We start from the raw sequence: 21,104 nt of genomic DNA on the forward strand, positions 1-21,104 counted from the left end.
CCACAGTTCTTTAGGGGCATTATGAGATAGGAGTGAGATGCACTCCTGGGCCCTAGCGCAATGGCGCACATTGGATTCCGCTGCACAGGCAACAGCCCTGACATTCTGGACACAGGAAATTTGAGCCCCCCTTGGAGAATGCCAGTTGGCCAGGGGGTCAGTGATTTCTGCGATGTTCGGTAATGTAATAAATATACTATGATTCATGCCTCTAAATGCGTTTGGGGATCAGATTATGTGCGTAATATGTTTATGCCAGGGAGATTATTTCCTACTGTGAGTATATCCCTAATGTGAGTGATGCTTAGGAGGTTAGGGTCTAAGATAGACTGATGAGGTTGGCGCAGAATGTAATTCACACCTAATGTGATACTGGGCATAATGTGGTTTATGTTACAGGAGGATGCTGAGTACAGTGATTACTGGTTGTACGTTTATGATATGTTTTACTTTTACTAAGTTCACTTTGTGATGGGTCTGACAGTGGTCCAGTGGGCCCTGTCAGGTGTATACAATCCGTTGTAGATATATCCAAGTGCCAGGTGGCACAATGTATATCATGTGATTACTATTCTAATGTGTTATGAGAATACATAGGCTATTTTTGATATAACCTTGTGTGGAGTTCCTTTTGTAGTGTGCCTGGGATGTTGTTGCTGTGTGCGTGCGCAAATGCTTTACACATGGCCTCCGGGATCAGCCTGACTGCTCGTGCCAGGCTACCAAGGGGTTGAGCAGGGGTCATCTTTGGCGTGTAACTCCCTTGCCCTGACTAGAGTGGGGTCTCTGCCTGGCTTTGGCGCAAGCCTTAGCCTACCAGAGATCCCATTTCTTACACTGAATTTCCTAGGAAGACTAAAGCTTAATTCCAAAAATCTTGGTAAAACTCCTGGAAAATAGTCCAACTGAGAACAGCAATACTGCATGGTAATCCTAAATAAAAATGATGCGATTATGCATAAAAATAGCATTGTGTCCTAGCTGTATTTTCACATTTGCTAATTTTGTGCGGTTTTACCATATGAAAGCACCACACAGAATCAACACATTATTCAAATACTGTGCATACAAGTTAAATCTGGAAATTGTGACCTTAGTAACAAGCATTAATAACGCTGATAGGTCTTGCTTTTAAACGAAACGTGCTTCCTCAATCAATGATGGATTTAAGTATTTAGTGAGACATCATACTAGCATTCTGTCATGCATTTTAACACTCATGCGTTCATTTATGAACCCTTTGACACATTCTTTTATCCATCCACTCCCACAAGCACAGTTAACTCATGCACAAATTCACCAACATATGCAAGATGAACCAAAAGAATAAAAGTAGAAGAAGAAAAACATGATGCCACCTAAACATGGCAGACATTTTCCTGAAATCACACATGCAATCGAACATAGCAGCAGGTGGACGTCTCGCAATGGTTTTATACACAGTGGGGGATATTCTCAAGTGTAATAACCATCGCAAAATTAGCTTAGCGCAACTTCCAACATCACAGTCTACTGCGGGAAAATAACGCTGTGTTAACTAAGTATTCACAACATAGGCCCCTGACAACGCGTCAAATGTCCGCGATAAAGTCAACGCGAAGCCTCAAACATGTGAGGCAAGAACACAAAAAACTTGCAATGAGGCCAATTGTGATGCAAAAAGCAGCAAAAACCAGTGGCAGGCCTGCAAATCCCATGCGTCTAGCAGGAAAATGCACTGTAAAAGCCACCAAAAATACACACCAAAAACATTCCAAAGTGCGTAGAAATATGGATGTACCCTGACCGAGTGCAGAGGTGAACGCGAACCCCACAAGCCCCACAGACAACCAGCAAGGAACAACCGGCTCGGGGAAGGCCAAGGAGAAGAGGGAGAGGAAGACGGGGTGAAGTACGCAGGAAAAATAAATCAGCTTCACGGAGGTGATAGAACACTACCATTGACTGACCCACAATTGGACTACCATAAATGCAGTCGGAGTGTCGAGGAGGTCAATGGAGGAGGCCAAGAGGCGCTGGCATGATGTGATAACCAAACCAAGGACAAACCCGCTGCCAAAAAGAAGGCAGCAGCGGCGATAGGAGGTTGGAGTCCTTCGCCACAGGAGGAGATGTAGGAAATGGAGGCCACCGTCATCATGTGGAGACGGTGCAAAGAGGTGGGAGTACGCACACAGCTCAAGAGGACTTGACACAACATCAACAGGGTGAGTAACGACCAGGAACTGCGGGCACGGGGGGAGATGGGCATGGGCACCATGAAACACAAGCACAATGATGTGTAGCACACTGCACACCCTCAATGACCTTGATCATGTCCCTGATCCCCGTGGCACACTGCAGCACACACATATAGCAAGAACAGCACATCCACATTGATGACAATGTGGTACAATGTGCAACACCGACACTGCAGAACATAGGACACAACTGGCTCCGTACATGCGCAGAAACAGGCCAACTACATCTCACCGAGCAGGAAACTGTGCGATGGATATGTACGCGTACAATCTCACATCCGTCATATAGTCCAAATGTCACAATGTACATTATCATACAGTCTGCATGCAAACAAGAACAATGCGCCAACATACATATCAACACAATGTCAACCTGCATCTCCCCATCACATTTCAAAGAGACACACAACACCTCCAGCAGGGCAGACCAGACAACTCTCCCCACATTCAGCTATTTTGTGGCTGAGGAACCATGCCGTTGATGGCTTCTGTGCTTTGCTGGCCCAGGTACCCACAGTAAGTTGTGCTGCTGTGTCTGGTGGGTGGGCATGTTGTTTGACTTGTTGTATGTGAATTTGTCACATGTGCATTCCCAAAGTTGTGAGTTGCATGATTGTGGAGTTGAGGTGTGTGTTGTGTTCATTTGGTGCTTGCCAATGAGCAGTGCATTTCTTTAGGTACCATCCTGGTATCACTGGGTGATGATGGACTGTCGGGAGATATGGGAATCATGCACACTGTCTGGGTGGTTGTCGTCAACGCTGGTGGAGATGTCCCAGGGGACGGCTATTGGCTGTACATTGATGGAATGCCTGTGCTTTATGTTGCAATTATTGTGTGCAGTGTTGCCAGAGGGCACCAGTAGGACATGTATGCAGTCAATTGCACCCAAAACGTGGTCTCCAGCTGTTCCTGCACAGTGTGGGGGAAGTATAGGTACTGGGGTACCAAGCTGATGATGTCATCCATGACCGTTGTGAGGAACTTGGATTGAGCTGGCTGTGAGACTCCTCCAACTCTGGCGGTTGTTGGTTGGAAGGTTCCAGAGGCCAACATGTGCAGCACGGCCAGCAGCTTTGTCTGAGGTGGGATGTTGGTTGTCTGCTGTGTTGGTGCCAGCAGCCTGTGTGCAATGATGTTCAGGATGTGGATGAGGGTTGTTCTTTTGGGTCTGTGGTGGGCAATGTAATTCTCTGGTGCTGGGTCTGTGAGGTTGGTGCATTTTCAGGGGGTCTTTGTCTTTGCCTGCTCTGCCTCAGTGTTGGTCCAGGGGGGTGGTCGGGGTCGGGGGGGTGGTCCCGGGGGTGGTGGCAGTGGGTGTTGTGGCCCTCTTGGGTGTCCAGGCTGCATAATCAGTGGCTTATGGCATCTGTTGCCCTTCAGGTGTTGCTCTGGGCTGGGCTCCCTTTTGTGGTGCAGGCTGTCATCCGACTTTACACCAGGTCGGAGCAGGTGTTAATTTACTGCTGCTAACATGCTTTATCGCCTGTTTTGGGATCTTATAGCCAATCTAGCTGGTCGCTGAGAATGTTGCGGAGTGGTGTTGTTGCGGCTTTTGCCACGAGAATGCCTACTCTGCATCTTATTAGCGATAGTTGCCGGGGTTATCTGAGACAATGTTTTTTGCAGCTACTATCGCAGGTAAACTGGTGATATGGACTGTTACCACCAGCTTGTGAATAGGGCATTAGTTTTATTGCACTTTGGCTGTGATAAAGTGCCGATAACGCAGCGATAGTTCCTTGAGAATATGCCCCAGTGTTTCGTTATTTCAAAGTTCCATTTTGGCCTCCACATTTAAAACCAATATGTTGGCCATCTCTGAATGGTGAACAGGAAAAATGGTACAAAACCGTTCTATGATGGTAGCCTGGTCTAGAGGGCGTGGACCTGCAGGAAGTGTCACATAGCAGATGAAACGAAATGACAAGCAAGCAGTGTGTTAACACTGTCTGGTGAGCTGTGTATTGCTCTAAAAAAATTTAAATAGACAGATGAGAAGAAAATAAATGGGTGGAAAAAATAGCATATCGAAGGACTGGCCATCACACCTGGCAGTGAAGCGCTGCTTATTTTCTGGTGGCTGAGTACATGATCAGAAAAATGCAGTCAATCATAGGACAATAGAGCCAATGTCCAAAGTGGCTCAACCATTGCCCAATGCTGAATATTATCATGTTTGGAAGCAGTGTGCTTTAACCATCGACTTTATGGCATTGGCTCTATTGATGTTGACGTGACACCTTTTTTCGTAACTGATTAATTTCCTTCCATTTTTATGTCCAGAATACATATATACGTAATATATTCATAATATTTCAATTTTCATGTTTTTAAAAAAAAATTTAAACATGTTTTATTGGATCACTGACATAATATCGAGGGACATAATATCGAGTTGAAAAAATATCGTTGACAAAATATCGACAGACAGAATATCGAGTTTGTATCTACAAACAGGTAAGTACAAAAATATCGACTACAAAATATCGTTTACAAAAATATAGTTAATTAAAATATCGACTTTATTAAAAACAGTGTTAAATTAAATTAATATGAAAAATGAATTACTAAAATATATTAAAAATACTTAAATTACCTTATAATATTTAAATATTTATTGAAAGTTATAAAAAAAATTTTTTACAATCATATTTGTTAAAACATATATATAGTAACATAATATAATTAAATTATAATCAATATTATTACCGTAGGATAGTGTAAGTGTAAAAATTACTATTCCCACTCCAGAGAGTGCAACAGTAGGGAAAGCGTTGGATAGCGTAGGGGTAAAAATTACTATTCCCACTCCAGTGAGTGCAACAGTAGGGAAAGCGTTGGATAGCGTAGGGGTAAAAATTACTATTCCCACTCCAAAGAGTGCAACAGTAGGGAAAGTGTTGGATAGCGTAGGGGTAAAAATTACTATTCCCACTCCAGTGGGTGCAACAGTAGGGAAAACGTTGGATAGCGTAGAGGTAAAAATTACTATTCCCACTCCAGTGGGTGCAACAGTAGGGAAAGCGTTGGATAGCGTAGAGGTAAAAATTACTATTCCCACTCCAGTGGGTGCAACAGTAGGGAAAGCGTTGGATAGCATAGGGGTTAAAATTACTATTCCCACTCCAGTGAGTGCAACAGTAGGGAAAGCGTTGGATAGCGTAGGGGTAAAAATTACTATTCCCACTCCAAAGAGTGCAACAGTAGGGAAAGCAATGAATAGCGTAGGGTTTAAAATTACTATTCCCACTCCAGTGAGTGGAACAGTAGGGAAAGCGTTGGATAGCGTAGGGGTAAAAATTACTATTCCCACTCCAAAGAGTGCTACAGTAGGGAAAGCGTTGGATAGCGTAGGGGTAAAAATTACTATTCCCACTCCAGAGTGTGCAACAGTAGGGAAATTAAATACTTCATATATTATTTTAAAAAATATACATTAATATCTATAACAAATTATTTTAAAGTAATTCCCAATTTATTTTAATATAACAATTAATCAATTGAAATTACAAATTAAAATTAATTATTTTTATTTGTTACCTATTAATCCAAATTAATTAATTTATTTAATTATCAATTAAAACTTTGATTATCTATTATTTCAAATTAAATACAATTAAATTAATTGAAATATTTAATTAATTATAAATAAATTACTTCCCACCCTATTCTCCTATAAACCCAGAACCCGCTACTGAAAATAAATAATTAAAATTAACATAATTAGCAATTAATCAATTAAATAAAATTCATTGCCAATTAAAATTTAATTAATTACCCATAACATTTTAATTAACAATTAATTCTAAAAAAATACCAATAATTTTTTTAACATATTTAATTAATTTGAATTAAATTACTTCCCACCCAATTCCCCTATAAACCCACAACCCGCTACGGAAAATAAATTAGTAAAATTAACATAATTAGCAATTATTCAATTAATTAAAATGAATTGCCAATTAAAATGTAATTATTTACCAAATATAAATTAATTAACACTTAATTAAAAAATAATATTAATAAATAAATTTACATATTTAATTAATTATAATTAAATTACTTCCCACCCTATTCCCCTATAAACCCACAACCCGCTACAGAATTTAATTACGCAAAAAATAAAAAAACAAATTTAATTATTTAAAATTAATTATAACATACATACACAATTTTCACACATATAATAACATAAAAAACATTATAAAAAATTAGATACTATTAAAAATTAGATATTTTTAATTACCTATATTATATACTTCGATATTTTAACTGTCTATATTTTTAACATTCGATATTACATTACTTACCTTAAAAACAATATTTTTGATGTCTATATTCTGTACAGTCGATATTTTGTCCAGTCTATATTTTATACTCGATATTATGTCCAGTCGATATTTTAGAGTCGATATTATGTCTGTTTACCGTTTTTATTTATTGAGGGTTCAAACCTTCCGGTTTCAGAAAGTCAGTACAGAAACATCAATCTCTCAGAGCAGATCAATCTTATAAAGTAACAATAAATGTAGTACAAACATTTTTGACATGTAGCTGAGATTGTAACGGAAAAATATGCATGAAGGAATAATACCTCTTGAACTAGGAGAGCATACTAATTATAAGCATCTACATCTCTACTCTGTACAATGCATATAACAAGTTTAGATTTCTCAATAAACCAATCACAAAAACAAAATGACATAAACAATCCCACCCCTCTCCCCCCGGGTAACAGACAAAAAGAATCTCCAGCCTAGTCATAAGTCACTTCACCCAATTGCTCTATACAGCTGTATGATTACTCTGGGTTTAACACGGGAGTGTCCGAACGCCGCGCCTCTGAAGCATCCTCAGCGTGGACTACTTGTGTGCCCTCCAATCGCTGCGTGTCAGAGGCAATCTCCAAGAAGACCTCTAACATCTAAGCATACCAGACCCTAGTATCTTCTTCCAACTTATCATCCGACCTAACCCTCTTCATACGGATCCATTCCATGTTGCAAATTGCCTCAAATCTTTGGCCCAAATTTCCACCTTGGGGGGTTGGGAACCCATCCAGTGGATCGCTATTCGTCTTTTGGCCAGCACTAATCCCAGTTGGAGAAATCTACTTAAGCTTCTATCCCTTGGGACAGGTGAGTAAACCCAACAGTATCTCTTTCATAGACTGGGGCAGCGTCCATCCCATTACTCGGCGCAATCTCTCTAGGATGGAGTCCCAAAAAGAATTCAGTCTCGGGCACTCCCATATCATATGCAAACATGAGGCAGCATCACAACCGCATCTGGGACAACAGGAGGAACGATCTGGATATATTTTATGCAAAACTCGTGGGGTTAAATAGGTTTGATGCACAATATTAAATTGGATACGTTTTAAATCTGATTTGCTTTACTCCTTCATGAACCCTCTTCCTTCCAGAATCTGTAAGGGGCTTCCCCAACACTTTGTCCCATCTAGACTAAATCGGAAGTGGGCGCACAGCGAGATCTGCCCTTAATGCTCGATAAATATGAGAGACCAGTCTACCGCTCCTAGCAAGACTCACAAGGGCCTGAAGGGTGGCAGCTATTGGAGGCTCCTCAGGGAACATCGGCAATACCTCCTGCGCCACCGCAGCCACTTTTGCGTATTGAAGATATTGACCCCTACCTAGATCAAATGTAGTTACTGCTTCCTCCCTGGTCAGGAAATGTTGATTTAAATACAGATCTTCCATCATTCGCCAGCCGCCCTCCACCCATCTAGAGACGGACATAACTTGAACGATCTTCCCAAATGGAACAACCGCCCACAATGGGACCTCAGGGGGGGTAAGGTGCCCTACCTATCGCAACGCTAACCACAGACTCCCATGTAGAGGCCACATGCCTAATAATATACCGGAGATGTTCAGGCACACACGAGCCCAACATCAGTAGTTCCGGGAATGAATTATCCCTGTGAGTACCCCTCAACTACTGTTTCTTCATGTTTGTTTTATTACAAGCTCGTGACAGACAATCTTGTCAGACCTTCTGAAGACTTTCTAGCAAGAAATATGACAGTGTAAATCTTTTACCCCCTGGGGTTAGTCTGAGCAGGCAACAAAGGTAACCTGTGAGTGATCATTAAACAAAATACATGTCTGCAAGCTTAACACAGGACATTAACAATCAGGGCAGGACTGGGAACCTAAACCGGCCATGGCAAACTGCTCAGCCGGGCCCCAAGGGAGGAGGACGGTGTTGCAGCCGAGCTGTTTTCTTGGGTCAGTTTCGGCCAATTTTGTAACAATGGGCCAATATTGACGGCCCTGGTAACAAAAATTGCTCCCAAGCGGCCCAAAACCAGCCCCAACTCTGGCGGCCTACCGGGAAAATGCCCGGTACCTGCTACGGCCAGTCCGGCCCTGTTAACAATCCACCCTTAAGGCTGATTAGTTTTAACATACGTGTTTCATAATAAATAAATTAGGCCTATTGCCTTTGTTGTAACTTTTATAGAAAGAGATCAGAACTATGGCATCTGACATTACTTTTCCCAAAAATTCAATCAGGTTTACAGCCTTTATTAGTTGTATGAGTGTTGTTTGGGAGGTATGAGAATATTATTTATTTTGTATGTTTTTAAAACAGTGGCCATCGAGGTTGATATGAGATATCACCCAGCTGTAGCTTGTGGACACTCTCATCATCATCATCGGGAAGACACTATGGATTTCACAGGTGAAACACCTCAGTAACCTGCTCCTGCATGTGAAAGGGATAGTGGGAGAAAGATCCCAAGTCACACCTCATCTGAGGTCCCTGTTGATGGACCTCTGGCCTCAACGGCCCATATTGCCCGTCAATTATTCTGCAAGAGTTTGATACTGCTTTTACTTGAGAGGAATATGATAAGTTACCATCAGTCAAGCTGCTAGGTGGTAGTAAGAGCCATATGTGATATGGAAAAAAATCAGCATGCCAGTAGAACATATGCCTCAAAATGAGACCTTCCTTTGCCTTCAGAAAATGTCTTGACATTAGTTTTATTATTGCTGAGAGACAGGATCTGATATCTTTCACTGTTTGAACATGTATTCCTTTAAATTAATGCTTCATTTTTGTTCTATCTACTGTTAACTGTAAGAGGCAATTAAGTAAGCAGTGAATGCTACACAAGTTGCAAGGTTTGGGGAACTGGCACCAGAACAAACGCATCTATGGGTTGTCAATTGGTAAATTGAGGGAGAAATCTCACTATGCCAAAATCTTTTACACTGACATGGAGAAATACATATCTTCAAGGCATATAGCTGTGGAGTTAATATTAGTAATTCTATATTTACCCATACATGTTTATCTTCATGAGAGTCTATGAAGATATTTGAGCCACAATATTTTGGCAGGTCAATATTTAAATTCTGAAATTTTGGTACTAAACCATCTTTATTGTTGGAGGTTTGGAAGCGTTCCATCGCCCACTAGGCTGACTCTCTGTGGTGTTAATATGTGCCCTGGCTAATGTGTTTTCTGCTACCCTTGTGGTGGGGTGGTCCCTCAAGATATGCTGTAGGATGTACCTCCTTTCACCTAACTGAATCCAGCTCTGCATTTCTCATCACAGTTCCTCATTGTGCATGCAGCAGCAGCCACTCACGTCTGCTACAACGACTTGCACTGTACTCTATGGGAAATTACATTTATTTAGGATGTCAAACCCCTAAAACCATGCCAAATACATAAACAAGCCATATCAAAACAGTTCAATTACACAATATTAACATATAAACTTACTCTCATATCAGCATTTTAGGAAAAAAACTAAAAGTGAGTCTTAAACAATATTATTGCAAAGTCGCAGCCCCCTTGTACATCTATTGAAGACTAGTAATACACAGAGACCTAGATCATCCTTATTACAAATAAAGTCAGTTACACTGATAAAGTTATCTATCACAACTATACTGAGCAGATTAAATATATTTAGACAACGAGTAGATCCTGAGTAAATAATTCCAGCAAGGGCAGTGGTGTAACGAACCTTGAGGGGGGGCCCCTGCAGGGTACGTGAAGGGGCCCACCGCCCCCTCCGGACTCAATCTAGAGCTCCCCAGCAGAAGTGCGGTGCTGACGGGGCCCCCTGGAGGGTAAGGGGCCCCCGCACCGCGGGGGCTGCAGGGGCCTGTGTCACGCCCCTGAGCAAGGGTCAAGATCCCAAATAATATATTGAGCACAGTTACTAAAGCATGAGTAGATTCCGTCTAAATCGTTCTAATACACTAAAGAGCTTTTATAAAGGAGGATTGTTTTCTCCTAATGTGCCGCAGAAAGGAGAAAGTAAAAATTAGGCTTCTATGGAAACTCCATAATGAGTCTTTAACAAAAGGGGTGTAATCATTATAGATGATCAAGGGGTGAGACCTGTACTCCACCACACACAGTAAAACCAAGGATTTGAATAAAGTATAGAAAGCACTGCATAGACAGCAACTTGTAGGCAGCATCACACACAGGTTTAATAGCATTCATAAGTGCTGGAACAATTTTCAGAGTGGGGAGGCTGCCATTATTTTTATACCACTGAAGTCATAGGAATTATGAAAAATCCAAGCATCTCACAAAAAAGTGTAGCAAATGTGCCACGCCCATTAAGAAAGGGGAGTGCTGAGACTTTGGTATATAGCTGGTGGTGCATTTTGGAGCATTGATGTTGTAGCACACTGCCATTTACAGACCACATATTTTCTGTTGAACTGAATAATAAATGTGCATAGACATGCAGTGTTGTAACTATATAGTGCACAAACGATAATGTCTGGAAATCCACTTTCAGCAAATATTTATCATTTCTGCATAACCAAGTATACTAGCTTAATTTGTTTTGAACCCATTACAATCTTTTTTTCCATCACACTTCAGAAAACAAAAAAGTCCTTTGTTTGTTCTTTCCTAATTACTGATATATTAGGAAATAGTAAATTTAGAGGTATTTAAATGTTGCTGTGTGTTAGACTTAAACCGACTTCCTACAGCCTTTCCTTTCACTTTTTGTACCCCAGCAATATTGTCACCTAGATCTCTTTTTAAACTCCTCCCACTTTGCAGTCAGAGAAATAAAAGTAAACACAGTTTTTTAAATTGCCATCAATTTGTCAGAAGACATAGCCTGACATTTGGCCTTTGTCATTGAACTCACAGTAAATGTAACAAGAAAAACACAAAATGTCAAGGCATCTTTATTGCTCATTCACTTTTTGAACTGCAGCACAGTTATTTTTGGGGGGCTGCAGCACCTCCCCCCCGCACCCCTACTTTCAACGCCTATGATAGTAGTTGCGGATCACAATCTAGTACAATACGCCAACTGTTTGCAATGGTAAAGATTCAACACTTCTAAAATCCATGCTTAAGTTGACGAGGTAATATTAGTGTACTGGATGGTATTTTAATGTAAGTTTCAAAAACGGATTTTTTTCTTTATGTAACCACATACATCATTCACATAAATGGTAGTAGTTTGGGGTTCTCTACATAAACCCATTGAGTTGGAGAAAGTGCTCTGCCAGCATAACTTGTAGCACAGACCACTAGTGCGAAGACATAAATTCTTGCTTTTCTAAAGTAGTTTTAATGATTTTTAATTAGTTTATACTCTAAGACCAAGATAATTTGTATTACTTTAATGTAACATTCTACCTTGAAGGTGTTTGTACTCAATATAAAGGTTCTTTCCTTACTGTTACAAATTCCACGGGAAACGAGCCACATTTATGTAATACTTCCTTGGTTTGGTTCGTGCTATGACAAACTCTTAGATAAAAAAAAAAGCATTAAGTCGTATCAGATATGTTATTGGTTGTTCTCTGCCTAGTTTAAAATATCGGTCAATACTAGGCATTTTCTATGATTGTTAAACAATCCAGGTAAGGAAACATCTTATTTACAAGAACAAATATTCCTCTGTAAAAGTCCAAGAACACTTTTAGCGTGTCTGCTTTTTGCCATCTCCAACTTCCAACCCATTGACTTCTAAACATGTGCAAAACAGCCCTTTTTAAGAGTTAATTTTTTGGAGCAATTTTCTTTACCTTTTTCAGGTCTCATCTGCCAGTCACCGCATGCTGTCTGGTGCAAAAAGATCTATTGCGAATTTACAGTGGGCTTACCGCCCACCTGTTGCTTTCCATTGGTTGGCTTTATTGTCACTCACATTTGCTTGCTTTATATTTGATATCTTGTCTTCCTCTTTTGGTGTTTGACCCTTCTCTGTAGCATTGCCTCCTCATGATTCTTTCGCTTGGCTGACTTGCATTGTTTCACAGCCCTCTTCTAAGGGAAGCACTTCATTAAAGTATAACTGTTTTCCAGCTCTCGCCCTGGGGCACTTTTCCCCTGAACAAATTCCCTCCACTGTGCCCCTTTTTTTGCTCTCTCCTTTGTGTTTATTTCTCATGTGGTTCTATCATCCTACTCCCTTGCTGTATGTTGCTGTTTCCCTTTCCCACTTCTCCACCCTGTTGCTCACTTTCGGGTGTGATGCTCATTCTCTGTGCCAAGACTTCCCCGAGCCAACGCCCCCACCCTGCCAGGCTCCGATTTGCTGTCTCTATCATGTCCTTCTCCCTCACTCTCATTGTTTTTATTTCCCATGTGTACTGCTTTTCTCCCTATCCCCCCTGCTTAATCCTCTATTGTGCCCTCACAACGGTGGTCCCTTTTATATGTATTAAAAGAAAAATGGTGCCTGTGCAGTTCTGTAGGTGCACAAATGTGTTGCGAAGCATGAAAGCCTACAAAATGATGCGCCCAAGAGTGGTCACGTCATCACGTCTTTTTATTTTTTTTATTTTTAACATGCTGACTTTGCCAAAGCTTGTTTTTTCTAGGGTATGAGCACCTCAATAATTCAATGTATCTTGTAGCTTGGCGTCTGTGCATAATTTCTGGAGGCAGTAATAAGCATGACATTGATTCTTTCAAAAGTCATTTGATTGTATTCATGATGTGGCGTGATTACATTAACATCACATGTTTTTTTTTCTTTTACACCTGCCTTTTTTCATACGCGGCTCTGTTTTGTTTTCTTTTTTTCATTCCGCCTAGATTGAGCTCTGTGAGCCTTGACGTAGCAGACCCGTCTGTGCTAAGTGGAGAAATTGCTCCGTCAGTTGAGATTTGCAACTGTCCTCCAGGGTACAGCGGAACTTCGTGCGAAGTGAGTATTTTCCTGAATGTTGTCTTTCTTGTTGGACTTAAACTAGAGTTGACTCCCAAGGCCTTTGGATCAGACAAATAACTGCCTTCGTCTCCGATATAAGTATTCCTAATAAAATCTTTTGAAATAAAAAAAAAAAAGCAAACAGACACATGGTAAGGCGTTTGCAATAGCAATAGCTATAATAAAGCATGGTGCTTGCTTTGAATTCTCTGAAAGGCTTGTTATAGACAACCCAGCAAATAATCTAGCTGTATACCGTTATAAATGTTGTGGGAAGGGCCATCAGCGCCACCAGTCATTTCCACGTTTTAACCTAGCACTGTCACTTTTATCTGAAGAACAAAACGCGACGGCAGCATTCTACCACTGTATGTATGTGTCCTCAACATGTTCAAAAATAACTGCGCACCTGGAGGGTCTAATCATTCACCTTGTTGCCATGTCAACTGTACAGTACTACGCAAATGTTTTAAAATATTTTCAAAGCTGTTGAAGAGAAAAGTACTGAATGTAGTTGTGTTGTCATTGGTTTTGCCCAATATACAGCGTCGGTACTTCGATGCCAACTTCCACGGTTAAACATTTAAAAATCAGTCCACTTTTTCCCCTTTTCAAATATGAAAAACCTGCTGTCTGATGGATAGCAAATAGTTCAAACGAATGTAATGTTATTATATGCTTATTCATTGGTATTTACATATCCAACACCTAATTATCAGGTGATGAAGGAATACCTGAACATAGCAAATGTAGGAAAATGACCCAGAGAAGTAACTAAGGGGCATATTATCAAGAAACTGAGTTATAATTATCGCCGCTTTCGCGGCAGGAAACTGCTGCTAAAGCGGCGATAATGGGCTTGATAATATGCCCTTGAGAATTCCAATAGAAGCCCATGTTCACACCAGAACATGGGATTCTATGGGAATTCTCCAGGGCATATTATCAAGCTCATTATCGCTGCTTTAGTGGCAGTTTCCTGCCGCTAAAGCGGCGATAATTTTAACGCCGTTTCTTGATAATAAGCCCCTAAATTAGAACGTGAGGCAAATGTTTTAGAGAATGTTTATATATAGTGAAGAAAGTTGTCGTAGCCTGAGGGGTCCTTAACCCCTTCGCTGCGGGGGTTAATTTCCCGCTGTGCTGGGGGGGAGGGGGCGCGCACGGCGCCCGCATGCTCATGACGAGCTGAGCTCGTCATGAGGCACGGCGCTCCTGAGCTCATGACGACCTCAGCTCGTCACAGGTGCATTACCTGCCGTGGAACGCTCAGCACAGCAGGGGAATTATCCCCGCATGCGAGCGTTCCACGGCTCATGACGAGCTGAGCTCGTCATGAGCACCGGAGCGCCGTGGCTCATGACGAGCCGTCATGAGCATGGAAGAGGTTAAAAAGTTGGACCCAAACGTAAGTATGAATTGCAGGAGATGTGGTGCAAGCCTCACGTGGGCAATGTGTTTTGTTACATACCTTTGGAGCACTGAGGGAACATTTAAGTTCTGTTTTATTTCAGCACCTTTTTATTTGTAGACTGTTAAAGATCTAGGGATTTATTTACAAGCCCCTTGCGCCGCTGGTACTCCCATACTAAAATTGACACACCAGCAGCCCTCTAAAGTTGTGCTAGATACCCAAGTTGGCTTCGGTAAATTATACTTCTTTTCAGAACTTGCTGATTTGTGGGCTGTGATGCAAGTTTTGAAAAAAAAAGTTCAGCAGCAAATGTAACTCTCTAAGGGCAATGTGATGTGTATTTTACCTATCTATTGAGCGTGATGGCAGTATGCTGAATGCCCTTCATTGCGGTCGATGTAAAAGTATTCATGCTGGTGAGCTGAACTTTGCCTCCAGGTAGCAGGTCCAGATGTGAGAGAACCACATTCAGGTTGTTGTTTGAAGTTGGCTCTGCAGAAGTAGGGCCAATTTCTCTTTTCACATTTATCAACTGACTTCCAAACTGTTTTGATCTACTGGGCAATGTGTGTCTTGTAGGAGAGGTCGTTGTTGAAAGCATATCTCCGCAATGTGTTATCAGTAGAGAGCTATCTGTGAATCCACCGATCTTCATCTGATTTTATTGGTGGCTGAAAATTTCAGGCATGTTTTCATGTCATTTTCATACCGATAGAATATAATGCTGTTGTATTTGAACCGATTTCCAAGTGAAATCCATATAGTGTTGAAGATGATGAAGAGAGGATCTAGCCATGGTGTGCTCCTCAGATGGCATGAAGTCTATCTTATTGTGAGGCACTTGTTTGGTCAAATTGTTACTGGTTTGAAAGGCATGAGATGAACAACTCAAGAAATGAGTCAGACATGCAGCTTTAATCTCTAAAATCTGTGATGGCAACTAAAGGTTAACTGAGTCAAAAACTACAGAGAAGCTGGGCAGGGCTAACATAAAGTTGTTGCTATCATCAATCAGGAGCAACCACATCATCCACCTTCTGAATGTTTACAGTATCTGTGCAGCATCAGTAACTGAATCTAGACTCATACTCATGCACCACGTGATGCTTGTTGATCTGATTGTGCAGTTGGAATATTTGTTCTACATTCATGAGGTAACTTATATATGTAATGCTTTTGAAGTGAAGTACTCTCTCTTCTCTTGTTAAGGCTGCAGTAGGCATAGTAGATGTTACCCCTCCAAAGTACAACACTTTCTCTACTGTTGCACTGTTTGGAGTGGGAATAGTGCATTTCACCCCTTTGAAATCCAAGTCATTCTCTACTGTTTTCCTTTATGGATTGAGAATAGTAATATTAACCCCTTTGAAGTCCAACACTTTCCTTATTGTTGTGTTGTTTGTAGTTGGAATAGTAAATGCAACCCCTCCGAAACCAACACTTTCCCTACTGTTGTTGAGACTGGAGTGGAAGTAGTGAAGTTCACTCCTTCAAATTCCAACGCTTTCCCTACTGTAGCACTGTTGCACTGTTTGGAGTGGGACTAGAAATTTGACCCCTTAAAAAATGAACGCTTTCCAAACTGTTGTGCTGTTTGGAGTGGGAATAGTACATGTAACCCCTCATTAGTCTAACACTTTCCCTACTGTTGTTGAGACTGGAGTGGAACTAGTAAACTTCACCCCTTCAAAGTCCAGTGCTTTCCCTACTGGTACTTAGACTGGAGTGGGAATAGTAAATGTAACCCCTCTGAAGTACAACACTTTCCCTAATGTTGCACTGAGTGGAGTAGGAATAGTAAATCGAACCCCTCCAAAGTCCAAAACATTCCCTACTGTTGAATAAACTGCTGCAGGAATAGCATATTTAACAATGTTATACTCCAATAATGTTCATAATATTGGTAAAATAGAATTTATAGCATTAATTATTTAAAAAAAACATTTTTATGATATTTGTTTTCATTTTTATTTATTTTAATGTTTATAGTATCTTAAGAAAACATGTTTTTTGGGATTTTAAATTTTTTATATTTTGTTTATTGACTACATTAATTTATCAATTTTATTTTATCTTATTGAATTTCTTATATTTTTATGTCTTTATTTTGTATGTACCTTGCATAGCTAAGTAACGTTTTATGAAAACAGTCTGCCAATGTTGCACATAAAAAGCAAAGACAGGCTACATATACATACACTGGACACAGTATATTGTGGTGAATATTTTGTAACATGTGTGTAACCAATGCATATACTGCTATACTTCAGTAGAATACAAAATACATGTCAGATCTGCCATTCATAACAGAGTCAAAATAAAACATAAACTATACAGGTTAAGCAGGCATATCCATGTAGTCAGTAATATAATGCATATAGATCAAAATGACAATTTTTCATTCTTCTAGAAGTATAAAAGATGTATTTAATTCATCACATATATATGTTTTTGGAAATGTACTCCATAATAAATAAAAGCAATAATTTTAGTGAGAAGGGTATTGTTTTAAATTATTGTTTAAAAAATATTATGTGTAATTTAAGTGAATATTTTAAAACATTTAATTTGAAGACTTTAGCATTTTACTTTTTAGTTCTTGAATATTAATAAATATTTAAAGTTCATTTACATTTATGCTTTACATTTTACGAATACTTTTCATATTTATTAGAAACAATAATACACTTTAATCATTTGCCCTATATTTTCCCATAGGGCTATCTCAGCCACAGTAGCGAAGATCTCCAACTATATGTGCAAATTTACTAGTAGTAACATTAAACTCATAGATCCAGCTAAAAGAGGATCCACCCCTGCTTTGAGGAGCAAGGGGCAAGTAAGCCTACATTAGGTGTTCATTACACTAAGAAATTTTAAATTGCAAAAACATGGTAGAGTTACATATAGGTATAGTACTAAATATACACATAAATATACGCATGTATAAATTACCTTTGTGAAAAGGCCCATTGGTGTTCTGAATGCCAAACTCTAACAAACCATTTTTTTCAACTTAAGAACTTAGGGGCATATTACCGAGGAGTGCGTTGGAAAACGCACAACGCACATTCCCGTATCGCCGGCTATCGCGGGATTTCATCGCCTTTTCAGCGCGCAATTATCAATGCGCATCAGGCAGGCGAATAGAAATCCGGCGATAGTCGGCGATATAGCACATTAGCGCATGAAAACAAACGTTGTTTTCACACGCTAATGTGGGCCTTGATAATATGAGGGGGTGGATTCAGCTTTATGATCCACAACCCCATGTTATCAATGCCTAACGCCTGGTCAGAGCAGGCGTTTGGAGACCTGCGATAAATGAGTTTATCGCAGGTCTTTTCCTCCCATCGCCTTCCTTGGTAATAGGGTGTCCCCACCTCCAACCACATTTTACATGTTGTTGGACGTGGGAACGCCCACTTTGCATGTCATTAGCAATGTTTATCGCCGACATGCAAAGTGGGCTTGGGGCAGGCTTTAAAATGCCCTTGTTAATAGGGCTCTAGCAGTATCGCCGCTTTCTCGGCACAATTCGCCGAGAAAGCGGCGATTCTTGCCCTTGGTAATATGCCCCATAATTTTATTGAGGTTCAGTTTTCTGTTAATGATGTGATGAATTGTTTAAGTGGAGAAGACAGTAAATGAAGGTGCTGGGCTGCCTTGCAAGGTCAGGAAACATAAAAAAAGTAATTAATCTTCAAGGATGTGGTGCTGTTCTGCTCTCTCCCTAACGCTGATGCATTTATGCTGCCACGCACCAAAGCAGACACCCTTACACTACAGTGCAAGCGTGCCTGTGTTGTGGTCAGCATAGTCTTTGTGCAGAAAGGAGTCCCTTCCTGCACAAAAGCTAAGCTGAAGGACAATTCCCTCTATGTATGTGTGATGCAGAATTCACCACACACGGAGAGCAGAAAAAATAAGAAGACTTAAAGATGTTTCTCCTGATTTCCTCAGTCTAATCCAAGAAAAGGAGTGTGGCCTAAATCTATATCTATAGGTCTATGTAGATGAAGATTTGCATCATTAAGCATAGGTGGGTGCACAGGCATGCCCATGCACCACCCTGGGTACACCTCCCTGATACAAAGTAATGCAAGGCAACACATTGAGCTGCGTTGTGTTACTTGTTGTTATAAACCAAAAGAAATCATGATTTGCATTGATTTGTAAATCCCAGAAGTAGGCTTTGCATTGAGTATGTGTTAAAAAAAATAATGCACATCCTACACAAACTCTTTGTAAATCTGGGCCAAAGGCTCTCAAAAATATTTTTTAAGGGCAACTTAACCCCTTCCCCGCGGGGCTAATTCCCCCATGGCACGGGGGGAGGGGGGCCACGCACAGCGCCGCGGTGCTCGTGACGAGCTCGGCTCATCATGCAGCGCGGTGGCGCTGTGCTCATGACGAGCTGAGTTCATTTTGACCACGTCCGTTTAATGGAACGCCCAGCACAGCAGGGGAGTTATCCATTCGTGGGCCGTCCGTGGCAGTCATGACAAGCTCAGCTCGTCATGAGCACAGCGCCACTGTGCCTCATGACGAGCTGAGCGCGTCATGAGCGCCCAAGGGGTTAAAAAATGAAACTGAAATGTAAAATTTTTCTTTTTTAAAGGCAGCCCATGGAAAATGGGCTATATTCTTTTTTTAAAAGACTGCTTTATTTAAAAACAGTCCCAGACATGGTGGTCTGATGACCCCAGCAGGCCACCATCCCTGGGAGTGCTAGCCATTCCGAATGGGGTCACAAATTGTGACAGCCTCATTAATATTCATGAGGCATGCAATTTGCGACCCCATTAGGAATCTTTAACAGTGTCTGAGACACTGTTATACATCCCAATTTGCGAGTTGCAAATGCGACTCAATTTGCGAGTTGCAAGTTGGTGAGTCGTACATCTGGCCAAGAGTCTTTTCTTGAGTATGTCTACATTTTTTCACATATGGGATAAAGTGCCCTCTAGCTTACATTATAATGCTCTTGAACATCACCAAGGTATTCCGCTATGTTAACAGGCTGGTTTATCAGAGATAAAAGCTAGTTGTTAGAATGGTTTCTCAAGACACTGCTAGCCAGTAGTGTGTCTGCACTGCTTTGTCGCCTAATTCAGTAATGGCTGCCAACTCCTGTATTGTTGCCTGCACTTAAGACTGCTGTTGCCTTTCCTATATTCAAACGTCCCAGTACCAAGTCCACTTCAGTATTGCCTACCACTTTTCCTCAGATATTTATTTTGCCTGAGCATTTGCCAGTCATGCAGCAGGTCCCTATCAATCAAGCAATCAATCAATCCCTAAAACTCTTGATGTTTGCCGGCTCTGTCTCAGGGGTATATACACCCACACACATATATAATACCTAGTGGCAGTCACCAATTGGTAGTTTTTGTTAGGCCTGCTCTTCCATAGGAAAAGCATTTTTTGTGTTGCTAATCACTTTTGCACCTGAGTATACTGACATTGACAAAGGGCAGGGGGCCAAATAGAGTTTGTCAGTTTTGGACATTTTGTGTTGCAAATAAATTATAGAGATATATATATATATAGGTCAAACTGTTCCTGGAGTACGCAATGTCCTTTGGTAAAAACGCATAGTCCACAAGTCCACCCTCAGGAAGTTGCAGCACCCTCTGTGTTGAGCGTAAATCCATTCAGTAGTTTTTGAGAAATAAGAGACAAAAATAGTTGTATATTTTGGAAGTTGGACTAATCTCTAAGACTCTTGCAGGAGTGCCAATTAAAAAATAGAGCATTCTGCTTGGCCCAGGGAGCTTTATTTCCCTTTGGCCATCTTGCTCCCACAGGAGTTAGACTCCCGCGAGAGCGAGTGTTCTGATTCGCTTCCAGCAACATGAGAAAAACTGTTGCTGGTAGCTAATATAGGACTCAGGAATTTTGTCCCCTGTCCTGAAGTTATAAAAAGACAGTATAAGGATGCAGGGTAGGTAATCCCTGACCCACTAGGACCATGGGGGGGGGGGGCCGGAGATACCCCCGGGCCAAAAATAAAAACAAATTGGCAAAAAATGCTGCAATCCCATGAGAGTGGATCAGAAAAAAAATATCGTCTGGGCTACATTTACCTACATTAAGGCCCAGGGAGCCTACCCCCAGGGATGATTTCATATAGGGGGTGGCTATATGGTCCTACCACCTCCGAGCTCCTTAAGGCCCATGAACTTTATAAAATAGGGAGAGGGCCATGCAGCCTCCTCCAGAGCCTCAAAGGCCCCACCCAGGAAGCCCAACCCCA

At 41.0% G+C, this 21,104-nt stretch overlaps 1 protein-coding gene across 7 annotated transcripts in view; it reads left to right on the forward strand.

Moving 5' to 3' along the window:
* The window catches only part of LAMA2 (laminin subunit alpha 2), a 3,430,794-nt gene that overhangs the window by 1,344,625 nt on the left and 2,065,065 nt on the right, over positions 1–21,104 (forward strand). For all 7 annotated transcript variants that reach the window (XM_078648920.1, XM_078648921.1, XM_078648915.1 and 4 more), the window contains exon 15: positions 13,317–13,428. In XM_078648920.1, coding sequence (XP_078505046.1) covers positions 13,317–13,428 — 112 coding nt within the window. The remainder of the gene's footprint in view (positions 1–13,316; positions 13,429–21,104) is intronic.

This window comes from Lissotriton helveticus, chromosome 6 (assembly GCF_964261635.1).
Source record: "Lissotriton helveticus chromosome 6, aLisHel1.1, whole genome shotgun sequence".
NCBI classification, from domain to species: Eukaryota; Metazoa; Chordata; class Amphibia; order Caudata; family Salamandridae; genus Lissotriton; species Lissotriton helveticus.